The 19784-nt window shown below is 47.4% G+C and overlaps 1 protein-coding gene across 1 annotated transcript in view; it reads right to left on the bottom strand.

Annotated features, from left to right (window-relative positions):
- Nucleotides 1-946: 946 nt before the first annotated feature.
- The window catches only part of RAB26 (RAB26, member RAS oncogene family), a 165418-nt gene continuing 146580 nt past the window's right edge, over nucleotides 947-19784 (bottom strand). The window contains exons 6-9 of the mRNA XM_063143666.1: nucleotides 9217-9282; nucleotides 8887-8943; nucleotides 6417-6493; nucleotides 947-2058 (exon numbers count right to left, since the gene is read on the bottom strand). Of these exons, the coding sequence (XP_062999736.1) occupies nucleotides 1956-2058; nucleotides 6417-6493; nucleotides 8887-8943; nucleotides 9217-9282 (303 nt within the window). The 3' untranslated portion in view covers nucleotides 947-1955. The remainder of the gene's footprint in view (nucleotides 2059-6416; nucleotides 6494-8886; nucleotides 8944-9216; nucleotides 9283-19784) is intronic.

Below are 19784 nucleotides of genomic sequence, written 5' to 3' on the forward strand. Positions count from 1 at the left end.
ACGCTGGAGTCCATGCTTCTATTGTAAAATGGAGGTTGCAGAAGCCAAGCTGCAAATACGGGATGGGGGTTAGGAGCCAGCAGGCAGGTTGCCTTCTTAAGGTACAGTACAAAACTGGCCTGATACTACACACTGCACAGAACTGGTTTTCCCCAGTATGTCGATGTACAAGTGACTGTTAAAGCTTAGAGAGCTGTGAACATACAACATGCAAACTGGCTCTGACGCAAGATGTTCTTAAAAAACAGTTTAGTTGGGGAATGATGAGAAAATCCAGACTACAGCCTTGGCGAAGGAATACCCTTATAAATTAATTTTTTAAAAAAGTCAGCTGTGCAAACAGAAATCTACATGTCAGGGAGAAAGCGTGATGGCAATTTATATATCAAAATGCTGTTTAGCACTTGGCGTGTGCAAAGCACTTCACGTACATTCTCAGTTATCCTTACAACAGCACTGTAAGGTAGGTTTGTACTCTCCCCATATTAAGGGGGCTTTTGCTGAGGCCAAAATGTAGTGCCTTCCTTGAGCGACCATGTGAGATGTACTTACGGCCGTCGAGGCAGAAATTTCCAGATGCTGCCTTCTGCCCTGTAGGCTACACCAGCTCCCTAATTTCAAAACCTACAGGAAACGGAAGCCAGTGATGGATAAGTATATGCAGACAAGAGCAAGCTTGCTGCTCACTGGTGCAGATTGAAAGGACTCCGGAGCAAAACCTGTCTTGAGCAAACTGGAACTGCCACCAGGAGTAGATTTCACACACGACTCAGCGGCTTCCTGCGTACCCTGCCCCCTTTACTTTCGCCTGCTGCCATTCACTCTGATGGGGAGAAATTAAGTGCTGCATTTTTGCACCCCAGCTGCCACCAAAAGAAACTAGCGTATTCAGGAGAAAGGCTCAGCCTACAACTTGCTGTGCTGGTCTTCTCTTCAAAGGTTTCACCTCTGTGGTCTTATCCACTGTTACCATATTCTGCTTGCTTGCATATGGACAGGCAGCAGAGTTACCCAATCGAACCTGCTAGAATTTCTATGCAAGGCCTCAGCTGTTTGAGAGACCCTCCTTCCATAACTAAGAACAGCCACAGAAGACACACCAAGGATATAGTTATACAGTAAAGGGGTAGGAGACAAATTGCATTAAAAATACAGTTATTTCAAACCTACAAAATCAACTTTCTTTGTATTACACTTCTCTACAAAAACACAAAACACACCCAAAGCATTTGTGCTCAAGGATTAACCAGTAGGGTTCCCTGTAGTAAGAGAACCAAGAGTAAAGTCGATGGGATAATTTTTTTCTATCCCAGACGGAGTAGGGCTAGCAAAACACAGCAGAGAATAGCAATTTCCCCCTCCGTTGCTTGGATGATTGGGAGCGGTGTTTGTAGAGCACCTGTCAGCCTGGCACACGCCTCCCAACACCTTGTGAAACCTTCTGGACCTTTTCAAGTCTAAAAGTACAGAAGTACCAGGTCGGTACTTAAAGCAATGGCAATACTCTGAGGCGCCAGTCCAGGACAATAATGGTTGCCAACAAACCAACCCACAGCAATGCAGAAGGGGCAAGGAGTATGATCTTACGTGAGCGCCACTGGAATAAGTGGTAGTTGCACAAATGCCCATGCGAATTCCCCCGATTGCTATTCGCCAGCGCACAACGGTCTCCTACCGCAACCAGTGGCCCAGTTTCATAACTAACCTACTCCTACCCCAAGTGATTGTTAAAAGCAACTTTGCCATACTTGGCTACCTGGAAAGAAGCCACCAAGCCCCGTCTGCTTCTTCCAAGCTTTTGCATGTCCCATTTCACCTGGACAAACAGACAAGACACAAAGCACATAGTTTCTGCAGGGAGGAAGCGGGAGAGGGGCACACACTGATTCAGCAGGGTACGTGGGACGCTGGTCACAAGGGGGCAACCTGGGAGGCAACACAGGAGCCAGGTATGTTTATGAGCTGCAGCAGCCTGCGCCTTTCACCTCCTTCTTGACGTAGTCGTGGAGTTTAAACCGGGGCTCATTGGGCAGTTTCATAGATCTGTGCTTCAGTTCCCTGCAAAGAAAAGAGGCCTTGATGAATCGTCCCCTAAGCTTTATTGCAGGCCTTTAATTAGCCACTTGTCTGCACTATGGTGGCTGGTGGAAAAACTGCTTTGCACTGCACAAACTGCTAACAGACATGGCAGGTGGCCAGTCAAACCTCTTTGCGGCCTTTTCACTTTTGGGGGATGTGCAAGCTGGCTTTAGTTTGTTCAGATCAAAAGGCCATACCGAAGGACAGCCAGCTTGGAAAATTACAGCATTTGGACTGACAGTTTAATTCTGCCAACGTCACCAAAGAGGAACAGCACACGGCCCCTGGCGTCGTTTTTGCATTTCTACACTACGTTTTGCAGTGGCGGCAGGTGAGGTTTGGCACTGAGGGGGCCAATTCCTTTTGCATGTGTACAACGTGCATCATGCTACAAGTGAAGTAAATATAACACGCATGCACGGTGTGTGTGACAGAGCAAGCACACACACTCTTGGATAGGCAGATAAAAGCCCTTTGCAGTATTTTTCAAGCTTTAATCTGCCACTTTGCTCGCAAATGAGACCTGATAAAGTTGCTTTTTGCCTCATTATCACATTAAATTTGATATTTATCCCCTGCTTAATTATATTTTGTAAACGCATTAGGCAGCCTGAGGCCTGGCTATAACATACGTTTGGGGCTGTTAAATCCCTCAAAAGATGAATTCGGGAACATCCCTCGCATTAAAGATTTGAAGGCACGAACTCAGTAAATATCCAACCTGCTACCACTTAACTCCATTTTCCCAACTAACCTACTTTACAGTACTTTTGTAACGGTGCGATATGTGTGGCTTTTCCTCTCCTAAAGAAAGCACAACTTGTTTTTCGGCTATTATTAGCCTAGCTTAACCAAAGGAATGTGATTTTGGAGCGGAGGGTGTTTGTATGTTTATGTTGCTTCTCCCCACCACCACATGGGAGGTTGTGTGTGTTTATTGCACCCCCCTGCTCATACGCAAAGCCTTTCAGCATGGGGACAGTACAATAAACAATCTCCACCTCTCAGGAAACCAGGGCAGAACAGAGGTCCCGGCTGTGGCTACTCCTGAAACCCTCGCCCATTGCAACACCAATATATACGCCAGCTGCACCCCTTCTTAGAGTCAGAAGACCTAAAGACAGTCGTGCACGCGCTGGTAACCTCAAGGCTTGACTTCTGCAATGCGCTCTACATAGGGCTACCATTGTACCTAGTTCGGAAATTTCAACTAGTTCAAAATATGGCAGCCAGGTTGGTCACCAGTACATCTAGGGGTGAGCATATTACCCCAACATTAAAGTCACTCCACTGGCTGCCAATTAGTTTCCGGGCAAAGTACAAAGTGTTGGTCATTACCTTTAAAGCCCTAAATGGTTTGGGTCCAGGTTACCTGCAGGATCGCCTTCTCCCATACAGTCCACCCCGCACACTCAGGTCCTCTGGGGAGAACTTACTTCAGTCAGCTAAAACTAGGCTGACATCAGTTTCCCAGAGGACCTTTTCTTCTGTCGCCCCCAGATTGTGGAATGGCCTGCTGGAGGAGATTCGTAAAATTAACTCTGTGTGATTTTAAGGCAGCTTTAAAGACTAGCCTTTTCCGGCAGGCCTATCCAGATCAATGTAAAATCAAGCATTTTTAAGATGTGTTGATTCTGTACTAATGTTGTTCCCCGCCTCGATCCAAAGGGAGAGGCGGGTAAGAAATAATAATAATAATTCACAACTTCACTACACCACTGAAGTCTCCAGGATTGCTTTCAATAACCTCCTGGAGATTAATGCCAGTTCCTGGAAACTCCAGGCCAATCCAGTAAGGGTGGTAACCCTGGTGCAGAACTGAGGTTGCACCCTCATGGGCTTGGGCCTCCACTGCTCAGAAGCCCCAAATTTGGAGGCTTCTGAGATTGTGATGCCCAGCCAGGCTGAAGGAGTGCCGGGGGAGATCTTGGCCTCCCGGTCCTACGATCCTTCTTTCCTAGGCAGGCTTTTAAGCCTGTGCAGCGAGGGGTTGCGAAGGAGGCTGGAGGAGGCTCAGGGGAAATTGTAACCTGTCCTGTCCAGTCTCCCCCCCCCCCCCCGGTTGATTTTCCGACCTCGGACAGGCATCCGACAAGATTCTCTCTGTGCTGCCTACAAGGGTTAGGGGTTGGATCTGCAACTTCCGCTTCCAAGGTTGGGACCCTGTCCCCGAGCCATCCTATGATTGCCCAGGGCCCACAGGATTGCGTTCCCCTTCTTTAAGAACATTCATGCCTTTTATCTATCAGGAAAGGATTAACATTAAATAGTTCAGATTCCTACACAGCCGTGTAACTGGATCACTGGGTGACCTTAGGGTTAGAGTTATTCCGTCTGCCACGTGGAGCTGCGTTGAGGGAAGAGACACACATTTGAACATAACGCCGGCTAAGCCTCGCCGTCCTTTTACCCCACTGGGCCTGTTCGAGGAGCCAAGCCTCTGGCAAAGAGCAAAGCAACGGGAGGGGGGAATCTGCTCTTTGGAATTGTGCCTTTTCTCCTTAATATGGCAATTGGTCTTCTATGACCCAGCCCTACGAGGAAAAAGCCAGCCAACTAGAGGGAACGGGTGTCCGAGAACTATTCCAAGGGGGCAGCCTCACACGAATTGCCTTAGAACTGCTGGCAGCCCAAAGCAGCAACTGGCCAGTTTCCTCAGAAGAGAAGCCCCAAAATGGGTGTGGGCAGAGAGTAATTGGTCCTTCCTTCTCCTGCGGAAATGGGAGCTGGGATGCCCCCTAGCCTGCCAGCCCCTGGCCTTCGCCCTGCCAGCAGGAGAGCAGGCAGACTGGAAAGCCAGTCCAAGACCAGCGACTCAGGGGCGTGAGAGAACCGCCGTGGATTGGACAACTCAAAGAAAGCCAAGGTGGCTACCGACTGATCTACACCTACAGCCCTTTTACAACGGAGGAGCGACGACTGCGATGGCTCCCCGCTGCCATCATGGCCGCTCACGGGGCACACGCGAGGGAAGGTTTCCACAAATAAAGGAGAGCTGTCGTGGGACAATGTGTGCCCCGTGGTGGCAGCTCTGAATGTAGGCGGGTATGGGGCACGGATTTTTTTGGGGGGGGGGATAACTCCTGAGAGATGTGCACCAGTGCAGATACAGAGCAACACGAGAAGGGACAGGTATTGTGTCGGAAATGCGCTCCTGTGCAGAGATACATTTGTGGGTTTTTTTAATAAAACACGCCAATGCTCACGCACACACCCCTGACAGCGGGTTGGCTGTTTGCTGAGCCAGGGGCTCGCACCAAACAGCAACAGCTTCACGAAGGGGACACACACCAGCCGAGGACTTTGGGATTGTAGCAAGAGAGCCGGGGTGGGGTGGGGAGGGGGATGACAAAAGCAGTCAGCTGTATTCCTGAATAACTGAGCGGTGGACTCAACTAGGGCCAACTTCGGTATTATCCTGGACTAAACAGCTGGTGTAGACACAGCCTTAGTCCGTGACGTAGCGTAAGTCACACAGAACTATTTAGTTGATTAATGTAACGCAATCAAATCTTTGATATGTTCTTTCTTTCTCTCATGGCTGGGCTGAGCTCCATTTGCCCTTCAGGGCCTTTCCCAGCCAACCTGGAGATGCCAGGGGTGAACCGGAGACCTTCTGTAGGCAAAGCAGGTGTTCTAGCTAGGGATGGACAGGTTTTGCCAAATCCATTTCATCTGTATTTTGCAAATTCTCAGGGGTCTTTCATTCCATTGTTTGCTCATTGGTGGAATTGATTGCTTTTTTTTTACAGATGTGCAAGAATTTCATTCCACTTATGGAAGTCCCTATTAGCGCAAGGGCGGGCCAGACTGATGGAAATCCAAGTACATTTGAATCTGTTCTCTGACATCTCTTGCTGTGCCCATAGCTAGAGCCCTTTCCCCTGAAATGTGGCTGTTGGGGGCTCTGAGGCTGAGAGAGCGAAAAGGGCTTTCAAAAGACATAGGCTGGCTTCACACAACACACTTTCCCCACTATGGGTTATCATGTTGTCTGAACGCAGTGTGTTTTCCGCAGAGTGGCTTGTTAACCATGCAGTGTAGTTTATTTTTCTTGAACAAGCCACTCTGAGAACCCATGTTCCAGATGGTTAATGAGCCACACTGCATGGTTAACAAACAACCCTGTGGGAAATGGGCTGCATTCAGACAACATGATAACCCTGCAGAAAACATGTTGTCTGAACACGCAATAACCCACGGTTTAACAACAGCACACAGTGGGTGGGTTAGAATGTTGCGTGAACCCAAACACAGAAGGAGATCATGGCTATAGTGCCTATAGTTCCGTGTGGCTTGAGCAAGTAAATTGTAAGGGAAATCAAAATGAAACTTACTTGGCAATGGCCGTGAATGCTAAGTCAACATTCAATCCACTCTTGGCACTGGTCTCCATAAAGGGCACTCCATATTCCTGCAATAATAATAATAATAATAATAATAATAATAATAAGGCATTCAGTGTCCACCACTCCCCTATATTGCTTCTTTCTACTTTGAAAATCTAGAGGCTGGCATTACTATTATGGAACTGTGGCTAACAAGCTGCACTTGCACGACCAGACAACAAATGCTGTCATTCCACATGAGAATGGCCCATGGACTGACTACCTTTACAAGTAAGTTATCCTCATTGAACTGGCTACCCACCAAAAATCCCACAATGAATCTCAGTGGCAGTGGGATCGGTATTTTACCACGCCAATAAGATTCCAAAGAAAGCGGGGGCAGACGGAAGCTCTTTGTTTCTTTCCTGATAGTCATGAAGTTACTGAAGAGACATTATTGCCACACAAGCTTCTTTCCATCCTTATCTGGTTAACTGCACAGCACTGGAGGTTTTCCCCAAGGGCAGAGCAAGGAATGCCCCTGACAAACTGAACTGAGTTCCTTATGATGCAGCAAACTAGCTAAAAGTGGGCTAGATGGGACAGCTATTAGGTGGATCCCACAGCTGGCTACAGAATCGGACTCAAAGAGAGCTTATCAATGGGACCTTCTCAAACTGCGGGGGGGGGGTAGGTAACGAGTGGGGTACCGCAGGGCTCAGTCCTGGGCCCAGTGCTCTTCAACATTTTTATTAATGGCTTGGACGAGGAGGTACAGGGAATGCTTATCAAATTTGCAGATGACACAAAATTGGGTGGGATAGAGAAGCAAACTTCAAAGTGATCTTGATAGGCTGGAGTGCTGGGCTGAAAACAACAGAATGTCATTTAAAAGGGATAAATGCCAAGTTCTACACTTAGGAAAAATAAACCCAATGTACAGTTACAAGGTGGGGGATACTTATTTATTTATTTATTTTATTGCATTTTTATACCACCCAATAGCCAAAGCTCTCTGGGCGGTTCACAAAAATTAAAATCACGAAGAGCATAAATATTTATTGTACATAAATGCTATGCGAGAGATGTATGTACTGTAATTATGCCCCTAGAAATACAGACAGTAATTTGGTAGCAGAAATACTATTAAAACTAAATCTTGAATTCATTTCTATAGTTCAGAAGGAATTCAGAGCAATAATATCACAAGTGAAAAGGATCTTGGAATTGTTGTAGATCACAAGCTGAGTATGAGCCTGCAGTGTGATGTGGCTGCAAAAAAACTGAATGCTATTTTGGGTTGCATGAATAGAAGTAGAGCTTCCAAATCATGCGAGGTGCTGGTTCCCCTCTATTCAGCACTGGTTAGGCCTCACCTTGAGTACTGTGTCCAGTTCTGGGCTCCACACCACAAGCTAGAGGGGGTTCAGAGGAGGGCAATGAGGATGATCCTCATAGAGAAACAAAGCCCTATGAGGAGAGACTGAAAGAACTGGGCAGGTTTAGCCTGGAGAAGAGACATATGATAGCCCTCTTCAAGCACTATAAAATATAACTGGACTTAAATGACTTGCTCATTCAGTCATTTTATGTGTCTGTATTTTCATTATTTATGAAAAGTGGTACTCAAATAAGTCATGTCTATCTCTGCTGATTGATTACAATCTATTTCATAGTCATGATAATATCATAGCAGAGCCGGAAGGGGCCTACAAGGCCATCGAGACCAACCCCCTGCTCAATGCAGGAATCCACCCTAAAGCATCCCTGACAGATGGTTGTCCAGCTGCCTCTTGAAGGCCTCGAGTGTGGGAGAGCCCACAACCTCCCTAGGTAACTGGTTCCATTGTCGTACTGCTCTAACAGTCAGGAAGTTTTTCCTGATGTCCAGCTGGAATCTGGCTTCCTTTAACTTGAGCCCGTTATTCCGTGTCCTGCACTCTGGGAGGATCGAGAAGAGATCCTGGCCCTCCTCTGTGTGACAACCTTTTAAGTATTTGAAGAGTGCTATCATGTCTCCCCTCAATCTTCTCTTCTCCAGCCCTTTTGATCCCTATGCTTTGACTCCAGTGTGAATATGAAGTCATACTTTGAGTATGAAGTCATACTTTGAGCAAGAGTGTATATATTCTGCAATTCCATGTGAACGCAAAAACAAAACAAAAAAAACCCACAAAATGAAGTAAGGGTTGCAGAATTATGCATAGATGTTAGATTTCATTTTTAAAAGATACATTTTTGTTTGCTTTTATGGCTGTGAAGATAAAGCTGGAAGTGTGTGTGCAATTACAAATGTAATCTTTCCCAGTGCAGCTCACTCAAACCATGTCGAGCAGAAGCAGAATAAATTATAATGAACTAAATTCCCTTAAGGTGCCTGGCTTATGCAGCTTACAGAAACTACTCTCTTTTGGAGCAGAATTTGAACTAATTTTAGAGAAGAGGACCTAGAACGCTAGGGCAAAAGCGGCTCCCATACCTTGGCTAATTTCTCGCCATCTTCTCGTTTGACCACTCGCTCCTGAGTCGAGTCCACCTAGGAGTGACAAGAAGACAACAACCATTTGCAGTAGAAATGAACCCCTGGACTGCATGGAAGGCGCTGGTCCCACAGTCCGTGGTGTCTCCCGCATGGATGAGCAGGGCAAACTGTGTCACCAGCACATGAGTGCTTTGAGTTTTTGGACGCCCCCCACCCCCGGCCTCTGAAATCGTGCCTTCTGCAGTGGAAAAGCATCTGTACCCATCAGCACCCCTCTTCCTCACACAAATGGCTTCTATTACCATGGAGCGTCTGGTGTCTTCTCACCTTGTTTCCAAGCAACATAAGGACCACGTCTTGCTTGGCATATTCATGGATTTCTGTCAGCCAAGCCTAGAGAAGAAAAGGAAACAAATCACACCTAAAAGTGATCCCAAGAGCAAAATCTAGAAACCAGAAGGATAGCTGGAGGCCTCAAGCCTGTTTTGAGTCACTTAAAGAAACGTCCTAGAAAACCATATAGTGGGAAAATATATAATAGAGCTAGAAATGCCCCCCCCCCCCAAAAGGGGAATAAAAGTCTCACTGTAGTCATGGAACCCCATCCTTACGAACCATGTTTACACAGTCAAGTGTTATGACCTAGAGCTTCTCTAAATGAGCAATTTATTACGGACTTGTGATTGGCTACTCATGGAAGTTTGTGGGTCCATTTCACAACATCATCAACATCCAGGATGTCTCCCACGCTATCCCCAGGGAATCTCGCTTAAAAACAAACAAATGGAGAAAATGTAGTAATATCTAGGATATCGCAGGATGTCTCTGCCACTAGGTGACACTGTCTCATTAAACACAATGGAGCCTTTCCGAAAAGGGAAGTTTTCAATTCCAAATCACGTGGTCGCATGTAAAGGAATGCGTTATGATAGTGGGAAGACTGTGGAGAATGAAAGCCCCAGTAAGGCTACAGTATTTTTCCTGTGTGTAGAGAAGAAGCAATCAGGTTTAATATTTGGGGGTGTGGGGGAGAGCCGGCAAGGGCAGCAGCACTATACATACACGTTTTTATACTACTTCCAACTGCCACACTTCTTCCAATGAGTCCTAAGAATCGTAGTTCATTGAGGTTGCTGAGGATTCTTTAGGATGATTGAAAAACACAAGGAAGGAAGCAGTTGTGTGATCAGAAAGGACAAATGCCCAGAGGCTTGGATTTCGCAATGGCAGGCTTGATCGGACTCATTAGTCCAAAATGCTGCAGCCAAACTGTGGACTGGGGCCAGTTACATGGAAGCCCATTGGGTGACTTTGGGCCAGTCACAGACTCTCAGGCCAACCTACCTCACAGGGTGGTGGTTGTGAGGATAAAATGGAGAGGAGGAGGATTATGTACGCTGCCTTGGGTTCCTTGGAGGAAGAAAGGTGGGATATAAATGCGCTAAACTGTTACATCAGCTTCATTGGCTACCAATCTGTTTCTAGGCACAATTCAAAATGCTGGTTATGACTTATAAAGCCCTACATAACTTGGAACCAGGCCACCTTCTTCCAGGCTTTAATATTCTTGAGGGAGGCCCTTCTTTTGGTGCCACCACCAACAGAGGCACATTTGGTAGAAACGCGTCAAAGGGCCTTCTCAGTGGCTGCTCCCAAGCTGTGGAACTCCCTGCCAAGGGAACCTAGGTCAGCCCCCTTTCTGTTGTCCTTCCGCCAACAGCCAGAGACATTCTTATTCAGGCAGGCCTTTGGCAGGTAAGCTGATCTGTGGCTGATTGGGTGTTAATTGGTTGGCTGCCGTTTGTTTTGTTTATTGTTGTGTTTTAGTTGTTTTTGCTTTTATGGTTATGTTTTAATTATGGGTTTGTTAATCTGGATAGTATTAGCCAGCTTGACGGCCGTTTGTGGGGGTGGGAAATTGAAATCCATTCTTTGATACTGTAAGTAGTTTTGTGCACAAGTCTCAAAACCAATTGAGGTGTCTCCAAAATTGCGCCGAAGTATGTAGATAATTGAAGAATTCAAAGAAGGCAAAATATGGGTTATTTCACAAGTAGGTCCTTATCGAGAATATGGCCCTTCCTCATCAAACAGTTTTTAGGGAACAGGGAAGAAATGAACGAGCAGTGTACAAGCACTGTTGCAGCACCAAGTTTCCGAAGGCGATGGATCGGAGCCGACGTAGTTCAGGTGTGTGAATGCCTGTCCTTATACATTTGCACCCGTTTCCAGAGGAGGACTTGGTGACGACTTCAATGTGTGACATGATCCACTGCAAATGTTTTGGAACAAGGTCACAGGAGTCAATGATGTGAGCCAAACGAAACATTTTACACATCAGCTTTCTACCTAAACCCTGCTGTGAGGGTTGACAGAGATGTGGGGTTTGAGACTGGGTTGCCAGGGAGGGTCCGTAGCTCAGTGGCAAAGCCCCTGCTTTGCAGGCAGAAGGCCCCATGTTCGATCCCCACCATCTCCAAGTAGGGCTGGACAAATTCCTGCCTGTAAGTCTGGAAATCTGCTCTCAGCCCATGTCAACGAGACCAGGCTAGATGGACCAAGGGTCTGACTCAGTACGTTCCCGGGGTCTGTGGCAACCAAAAATTGGCAAGCTCTAACCACTCATCAGCCATCCCCAAAGCACAGGGTCTTCTGTTGTGTCCCCCACACCAGTTGCCTTAGTTTCCCAGCTAAGAAGCCCCAGGTGCTTTTGACTCTGCACACAAGGATGGTGCTCAAGCTCCTTGTTCATTTTGGAGGCCCTGTTCTGCACCTTTTCTGGCCCAGCGCTACGGTGACCTGCCAACAAAACCAGCCGGCACACGATGCTTGCCGCATTCTTCAGGAGGGCCAGGAGGGCCCCCGATTTGGCCTGGAGGCCTCCACGTTGCTACAGGATGGTAAATAATAAAATAAAGTAAAGATTGTGCAGGAGTCAGTCAGGCCTGCTTGGGTACAGGATAGTATGGACAAGATTATTGAGTAGATATCCTCAGATGCTGGGATTCTCTGAATAGCAGCTGCCCAAATGGAGGGGGCTTCATGTTTTCCCTTCCAGGAATGTTAAAATAACATTCAACACCCACCTTTGCAATTTGAGTACAATTGGGTCCCCTTAATGAGACTCAAAATCTAAATAGGCTGGTTTCTGTCTGGAGGGAGCTGCGTGGGCTACACATGCATCACAACGTCATGAGCCATTAGGAAAGTCATTTCTCCTGCTTGGCTTTAGAGGCTGGAATGATCTTCTTGTCCCCACAAAAACTCAGTGTAGGCAGGAAGGGAGAAACAAACGGCAGAAAAAGAAAAGAGGAAAACCACCCTCCACTCCAGCCAGCCGCCGCCCCAGTTCTTGTTCCAGCTGCATTTCGCCTGGATCCCGTCTGAATCCGCCCCATCTCCCCTCCCCTCCCTGCCAGAGCCCTGGACACCAGTCCCTTCCCAGGATGGCCAGAGGGCAGCTGGCACTGTGCAGGTCCAGCACCAGCCGTGGCCTTTTGAAACGCACGGCATTCTCCAGTTATTTCCGACCCACAATGCCGCTGGCAGCACAGTTCACTCTCTCCACTTCCAGGCATGAAGTTTTAAAGTTTGTTTGTTTTTGAAATGAGCTTTGGGCAGCAAAAAAGACTGACTGCAGACAACGCGAGCAGTAAGTTACACATCGACCATTCGGCCCGCAGGTCTGCCATGGACACCCAGGGCTGCCTTAGGCCAGCCACCGTTCTCTCATTCCCCGCTTTGTAATTTGCAAGTGACCTACCTTACTGGATTGTTGTGAGCATTGTGGAGATCACGCGTGGAAAGCGGTCTGAGCACTTGGGGAAATCACTGTATGATTGTCATTGGTCCTCATCTCAATGCTGGCCCAGGCGCATGCTGAGCCCATGCTCCCCTCTCCCAGACCACCTCCATGTCCAGATCACGAGGGGAGGAAGTTGGCCGTCTGCAACCTCCTGCTGCACCTAGAGCTGAGGCTCCTCACCAGAGCCACAGAAGCGTCCTCCATGGCCAGCACTTGCCGGACCTTAAATGCTCTCTGCCTCCTTGTACACACTCCCTCCCAGCCTCCTGCAAAACATCCAGGCTTTGCTCCCGAGGCAGAGGCGCGACTACCAGCTCTTCCCCTTCCTTTGCCCTGTTCGGGCAAAACTAGGCATGTCGTTGGGGCAATACTATTTATTTTTATTTTATTTATTTATTTATTTACTTACTTACTTACTTATTACATATACCACCCAATAGCTGGAGCTCTCTGGGCAGTTCACAAAAATTAAAACATTCAAAGTATAAAACAACAGTATAAAACCATAATATAAAATACAATATAAAAGCTCAACCAGGTAAAAACAGCAGCAATGCAAAATTACAAATTTAAAACACCATGTTAAAATGTATTTATAGATTGTTAAAATGTGGCATCTAAAAGCATATAATGTAGGTGCCAAGCGAACCTCCTTAGGGAGCTCATTCCACAGCCGGGGTGCCACAGCAGAGAAGGCCCTGCTCCTGGTAGCTACCTGCCTCACTTCCTTTGGCAGGGGCTCGCAGAGAAGGACCCCTGAGGATGACCTTAGGGTCCGGGCAGGTACATACGGGAGGAGACGTTCCTTCAGATAGCCTGGCCCCAAGCAGTTTAGGGCTTTAAATGTTAATACCAGCACTTTGAATCGGGCCCAGACCTGGACTGGCAGCCAATACTAGGCATGACGTTGCTTGCCAGCCAAGGACGCTGGCGCTGTCTGCCTTCTTGCACTGCTGCTTGACAAGCACCTGCAGGGTCCTTTCCTTGGCACAAATATGAAGGATCTATTAAACCAGACTCTTCACCTCTTTGATGGGCTTCCTCCATTGTCAAATTGGGTGTCCACACCTGGGTATGAGCTGCTCTGTAATCTATGATCGCTTAGCAGTGCAGCAAACTCCATGATTTTAAAACTTCCAAGTAGAACCACCGAGAGAAAAGCAGGCCTGGGGAAGTTCCCAACCGGGCCGTTGCCGCATCCTAGTAATGGATTCCTATGCCTGTCTCCTCAGGAGTAAGTCCCATGATTTTCAATGGACATACTCCCACGCAGGTGTGCAGACAGGATTGCAGTCTAAGGCAGCCTTCCCAGATGTGTTAGACTGCAACAGCCATCCAACACATCTGGAGAGTACCAGGTTTGGGAGCGCCTGGCTAATAGTAAATTAGTTCCCTAGAGACGAACTTCTGAGCCCCTGCTCTAACCTTCCTGTTTTCATTAAGAGAAGCAAATATCTATCCCCAAGGAAGTCAGTAATTTTGCCCAGCTGTTGTATCTACTGCTCCAAGTACTTCTTCAAACGAGGTAGAATCAAATTAACAGGCTGAGCTGGTTCGACACGTTCACGTAGAGCGGGGGTGTTGAACTTCAGGCCTGCGGGCCGAATCCTGGCCGCCTGGAATCCCAATCCAGCCCACTAGCCCCCCTCCCCCCCTCTCACCGCTGATCATTTGGTAATTCCTGGTTTGTGCACATTTACCCCCATCCTCAAAGGTCAACATGTCTCTCCTGAGGCTTAATTACTCGCAGTAAAAGGTATTTTAGCCCCATCCCTTTTGCCCCGCCCACCACAGCACTCCTGATGAAGAGGGCAGCTCTTTTCAACAGCCATGATGGCTAAATGGAACCTCCATGTTCAAAGGTAGTGTACCTACATATTATTAATCTTTCTCTGTCCTCTGGTTCATTTCCTTCTGCTTTTAAACATGCTACAGTCTCTCCCATTCTCAAGAAACCTACTCTTGATAGGCTATCTCTATCTAACTACCGACCTGTCTCTTTGTTGCCGTTTGTTTCAAAGATCCTGGAGCGTGCGGTCTACTCTCGCTGTCTTGACTTTCTTTCTAGTAACTCTGCTTTGGATCCATTTCAATCTGGATTCCGTCCTCTGCATTCCACCGAAACAGCCCTTACTAAGATCACCAATGATCTCCTTACTGCCAAGTCTAAAGGCCATTATTCCGTTCTTATTCTCCTTGATCTAACTGCAGCCTTTGACACGGTTGATCATGATCTTCTCTTAGATTCCCTTCATGACCTTGGATTTTGTGGCTCTGTCTATAACTGGTTTGCCTCCTATCTAGCGGGTCGCTCTTTCAGCGTGTTGGCTAATGGCAGCTCGTCTTCCTCCTTTCCCCTTTCAGTAGGGGTTCCGCAAGGCTCGGTGCTTGGCCCGTTGTTGTTTTCCTTATACATGTTGCCCTTGGGCAAGCTTATTCAATCTCATGGCCTCCAATATCATCTGTACGCCGATGATACACAACTATATCTGTCATCTCCGGAACTTTCTCCTGATGTTCACGATCGTATCTCGGCATGTCTTTCAGATATCTCAGCTTGGCTGCTTCATCGTCGCTTGAAGCTTAACATGGCAAAGACTGAATTGCTTGTTTTTCCTCCTAAACCTTCTCCTCATCTCTCATTCTCTCTTACTGTCAATGATGTTACGCTTACTCCGGTCAAGGAAGCTCGTAGCCTTGGCTTTATCTTCGACTCCTCACTCTCCTTTATTCCTCATATTGAGGCAGTAGCTAAATCTTGTCGATTTTTCCTGTATAATATTGCCAGGATTCGATCATTTTTGTCTGTCTCTTCTGCCAAGACGCTTGTTCATGCACTGGTTATTTCACGGTTGGACTACTGCAACCTTCTTCTCTCTGGCCTTCCTTCTTCTCACATCAGTCTGTTGGTTTCTGTTCACCACTCTGCCACAAAGATCATCTTCTTGGCTCGCCGCTCCGACCATGTTACTCCGCTTCTGAAATCTCTTCATTGGCTTCCAATTCACTTCAGAATCCAATATAAACTTCTCCTGTTAACCTTCAAAGCTTTTCACGGTCTAGCTCCTTCCTATCTCTCCTCTCTCATCTCACACTATTGCCCCGCTCGTGCTCTTCGCTCCTCTGATGCCATGTTTCTCGCCTGCCCAAGGGCCTCTACTTCCCTTGCTCGGCTTCGTCCATTTTCATCTGCTGCCCCTTACGCCTGGAACGCTCTTCCAGAGCATTTGAGAACTACAAGTTCAACCACAGCTTTTAAAGCTCAACTAAAAACTTTTCTTTTTCCTAAAGCTTTTAAAACTTGATGTTGTGCAGACTTCTACTGTTACTTTCTACTGTTAGTTTTTCCCTACCCTGTGCCTGCTTACCCTACCCTGTACCTGTTTGCATTCTCTTCCCCTCCTCATTGTTTTACTATGATTTTATTAGATTGTAAGCCTATGCGGCAGGGTCTTGCTATTTACTGTTTTACTCTGTACAGCACCATGTACATTGATGGTGCTATATAAATAAATAATAATAATAATAATAATAATAATAATAATAATAATAATACCTCCAGAGACCAGGTCCTGGCAGCAAACCACAGGGAAGAGCCACCACCTTCAAGCCCTGCTTGTGAATGTCCTGGGTTACGCTGGCTGGCCGCTGTCAGATACGGAAGGCTGGGCTAGATGGACCTTAGGTCCTGCCCACTGGAGCTCGTTGCACTGCCTCGCACCCTGTGAAGAACCAACTCCGTCTGCTTTGCCTCTGCAGATACAGTTCTCCAGCGCTGTTCTCAGCGCTGCTTGTGTTTCCACACCACGCACAGACATTGATCTCCCAGGCAGGCAGGCAGGCAGGCACACACAGATCTATCCATCCCAGACTGCTTTGGGAGCTGCCTCAGCTGGCCCCCAGCCTGAGGACGGCGGTGTGTTGTGCCACAACACATTAAGAAAAGAAAGGCAGAGGCCCGTTAGCGGGGAAGACTGGTAGCAAGCGTGACCGGCCATCCAGGCACCTGCCTCATCAGCAAGGCCCAGGCCCTCTTGGCGGCTGCCACCTGTGGTTCACAAGGGGGGGTAATCAGGAGCAATTCAGGCTGACTGAGTTTTGGCCAGGGCTTCGGAGAGAGCAGGAGCGAGGGACGGCTTTGAAAGCGGAAGGCTCCAGATGCCTCCACCTTGCCGGGCTCTTGCAACAGCACCCCCGACCTCGACCCCTGCTTCTCTCGGAGGAGCAGAAAAATCGCAGCCCTTCTATTCCCCTTTAAAAACAACAAAGGGTCTTGTGGCACTTGGAAGACCAACACATTTGTTCTGGCATAAGCTTTCTTGGACGAAGGCAAGTATTGCAGAGAGTTTCACCTTTTTTAATATAGTACACCTGGGAATGGAGGGAGAATTCTAAACAGTGAGGTTGAAAGGAACTGCGGGCAGTGAGGACTGATGACGACAGTCGGATCATTATCACTTTCTGCACTGAATTTCCTCCTGACCTCACTGTTTGCAGTTCTTCCCCCGGAATCCCACCACCGGCACTGTATAAAAAACCTGACCCTCTCCCGAATACCCCAGGTATCTGTGGAAGCGGACTACAGTCTACAAGAGCTCATGTGTTAGTCCTTAAGACTCTTTGCTGTCTTTGCTGCCCTAGATTAGTACGGCTACCCTCCAGAAATGATTCCCCATTCATCGGACTAGAAGAGGGATAGGCCAACCGAAGGTCGAGGGCCCAATCCAGCCCCCAAAGCCTCTCCGTCTGGCATCCAGCCTCCCTTCTGAGCCTCAGGCCTTCTCTCCTCCCCTCACAAGACTGTGATGCACCCCAGCTACTTTCTCCCAAACGGAGAAAAAGGCCATGGAGCTCTTGAGCCCTTTTCCCTGCTGTGCAAACAGTGAGAGAGGCCTGCCCTGATTAGGTGACAGGTGAGCAGGCCTCTGCCACCACTCACACCAGGGTGGGGAGAACCAGAAGGCCCTCCGCACCGAAGCGCGCACGGAGGTGAGTCAGTGCACAAAGCCGCTGGGGCTGCCTGCTGCTTTAGCCCTTGCTCAGTTGAAAGCACAGTGTGTTGCTAAATATTTGTTGCCAAGCAGAGATCTAGAATAGCTCCCCACTCCCAGTTCAACTTTGTTCTTACAATCACAAAGACATTAGAATCCCTGCTTCACCTCCAAGGGCACGCTGGATGAAAAGGTGCAGAGAATCTGCATTTTTAACACACACTTAGGGTACAATCCTAAGGGGCTGTAGCTCAGTGTGATAGAGTCCATGCTATGCATGCAGAAGGTCCCAGGTTCGATCCCCGGCTTCTCCAGGTAAGGCAAAGAAGAATCCTATTGGAAACTCTGGAGAGACGCTGCTGCCAGTCAGTGTCGACAGTACTGGGCTAGATGGACTAAGGGTCTGACTCAGGATAAGGCAGCTTCCTAGGTTCCTATGCCTGTCTAGACAACTGGGGATTGTAGAACTTCTTTCTGTCTAAACATGCATAAGATTGTGCTGTTAGCTACCCTGAAGGCAAAAGGGTGTTAAAGAGTAAGTAACCTATAAAGTTACCTATCATAGATTATTATTATTATTATTATTATTATTTATTTATATAGCACCATCAATGTACATGGTGCTGTACAGAGTAAAACAGTAAATAGCAAGATCCTGTCTCAAAGGCTTCCATTCTAATAAAAACATAATAAAACAATAAGGAAGGGAAGAGAATGCACCAAACAGGCACAGGGTAGGGTAAAACTAACAGTATAAAAGTCAGATCAAAATCAAGTTTTAAAAGCTTTAGGAAAAAGAAAAGGTTTTAGCTGAGCTTTAAAAGCTGCGATTGAACTTGTAGTTCGCAAATGTTCTGGAAGAGCGTTCCAGGCGTAAGGGGCAGCGGAAGAAAATGGACGAAGCCGAGCAAGGGAAGTAGAGACCCTTGGGCAGGTGAGAAACATGGCGTCAGAGGAGAAAGAGTAAACATTAAAAAAGTACACAAAATTTTAAAACCATCAGAAACATAAAAACAACAGCATAAAAACAACACGTATGGATGAAGATCTTGAGAATATTCCAAGGGGGACGTTTTGCATCAGAAGTTCAGTGATTCCTTGGGAGGTTGTGGGCTCTCCCACACTAGAGGCCTTCAAGAGGCAGGTGGACAAGCATCTGTCAGGGATGCTTTAGGGTGGATTCCTGCATTGAGCAGGGGGTTGGACTCGATGGCCTTGTAGGCCCCTTCCAACTCTGCTATTCTATGATTCTATATTAAGGAAGCTTGAGTGTGGTGCACCTTGTTGCCATTACATACATACATACACCTCACCCCATATTGCCACGATCCTTACCTTTTTCCCTGGAAGCAGGAGGAGCTGCAGTCCCGCTCTGCACGTGGCTTCCTGGATCCTCCTCTGACGCCTATCCTTGAAAATCCCAGGTCACTCATCTTCATCACCCCCTGCCATTCCTCCCACCTTTGTCCAAACCCCCCAAAGATTGGCATATATTATTTTGATCATATGTAATTAGTCCTATGATTAAAATGATGGCTGTACATCAAGGATATCTTTTAACTCCTTTTCTTCCTCTCTTTACAAGTAGTTTGGGCTACTAAATAATACAAATCAAGAGCAGGGTATTTCAGCAGAAAAGGATCCCTGGCACACTGTCTTCCTGTTTAATGTCAGGGTTTGGGCACTTGATGGTGCCAGAGAGACAGAACCGTGGTGAGAAAAAGGAGCCGTATTTGCAACATGCCTGAAAACAGGCGCTGGCATCGCTGCCGGTCAGAGCTACTCCTCAGGCGTCACAGTTGTCTCTTTATGTTTTGAAAAATGTGGGCAAAGGGGCACTTATTTCGATAACATTTGCAAGAAGAAAGAGCTCAGATGTAGCAGTCCATGCTTTCATTTCCTCCTGGCTTTTAACGCCTCTCCCTGGGCTGGACGCGCACATAAACATCACAGAATCACAGAGTCAGAAGAAACCTCAAAGGAAATCCTCTCTGACCATCCCATAATACAGCCTCTGCCTTAAAACCTCTACAGAAAAGAATCCGCCACTCTCTGAGGGCATCTATGGCATTCTCTTCATACCTCGTACCATCGGGATT

The sequence above is a fragment of the Elgaria multicarinata genome, chromosome 17, assembly GCF_023053635.1.
Source record: "Elgaria multicarinata webbii isolate HBS135686 ecotype San Diego chromosome 17, rElgMul1.1.pri, whole genome shotgun sequence".
NCBI classification, from domain to species: Eukaryota; Metazoa; Chordata; class Lepidosauria; order Squamata; family Anguidae; genus Elgaria; species Elgaria multicarinata.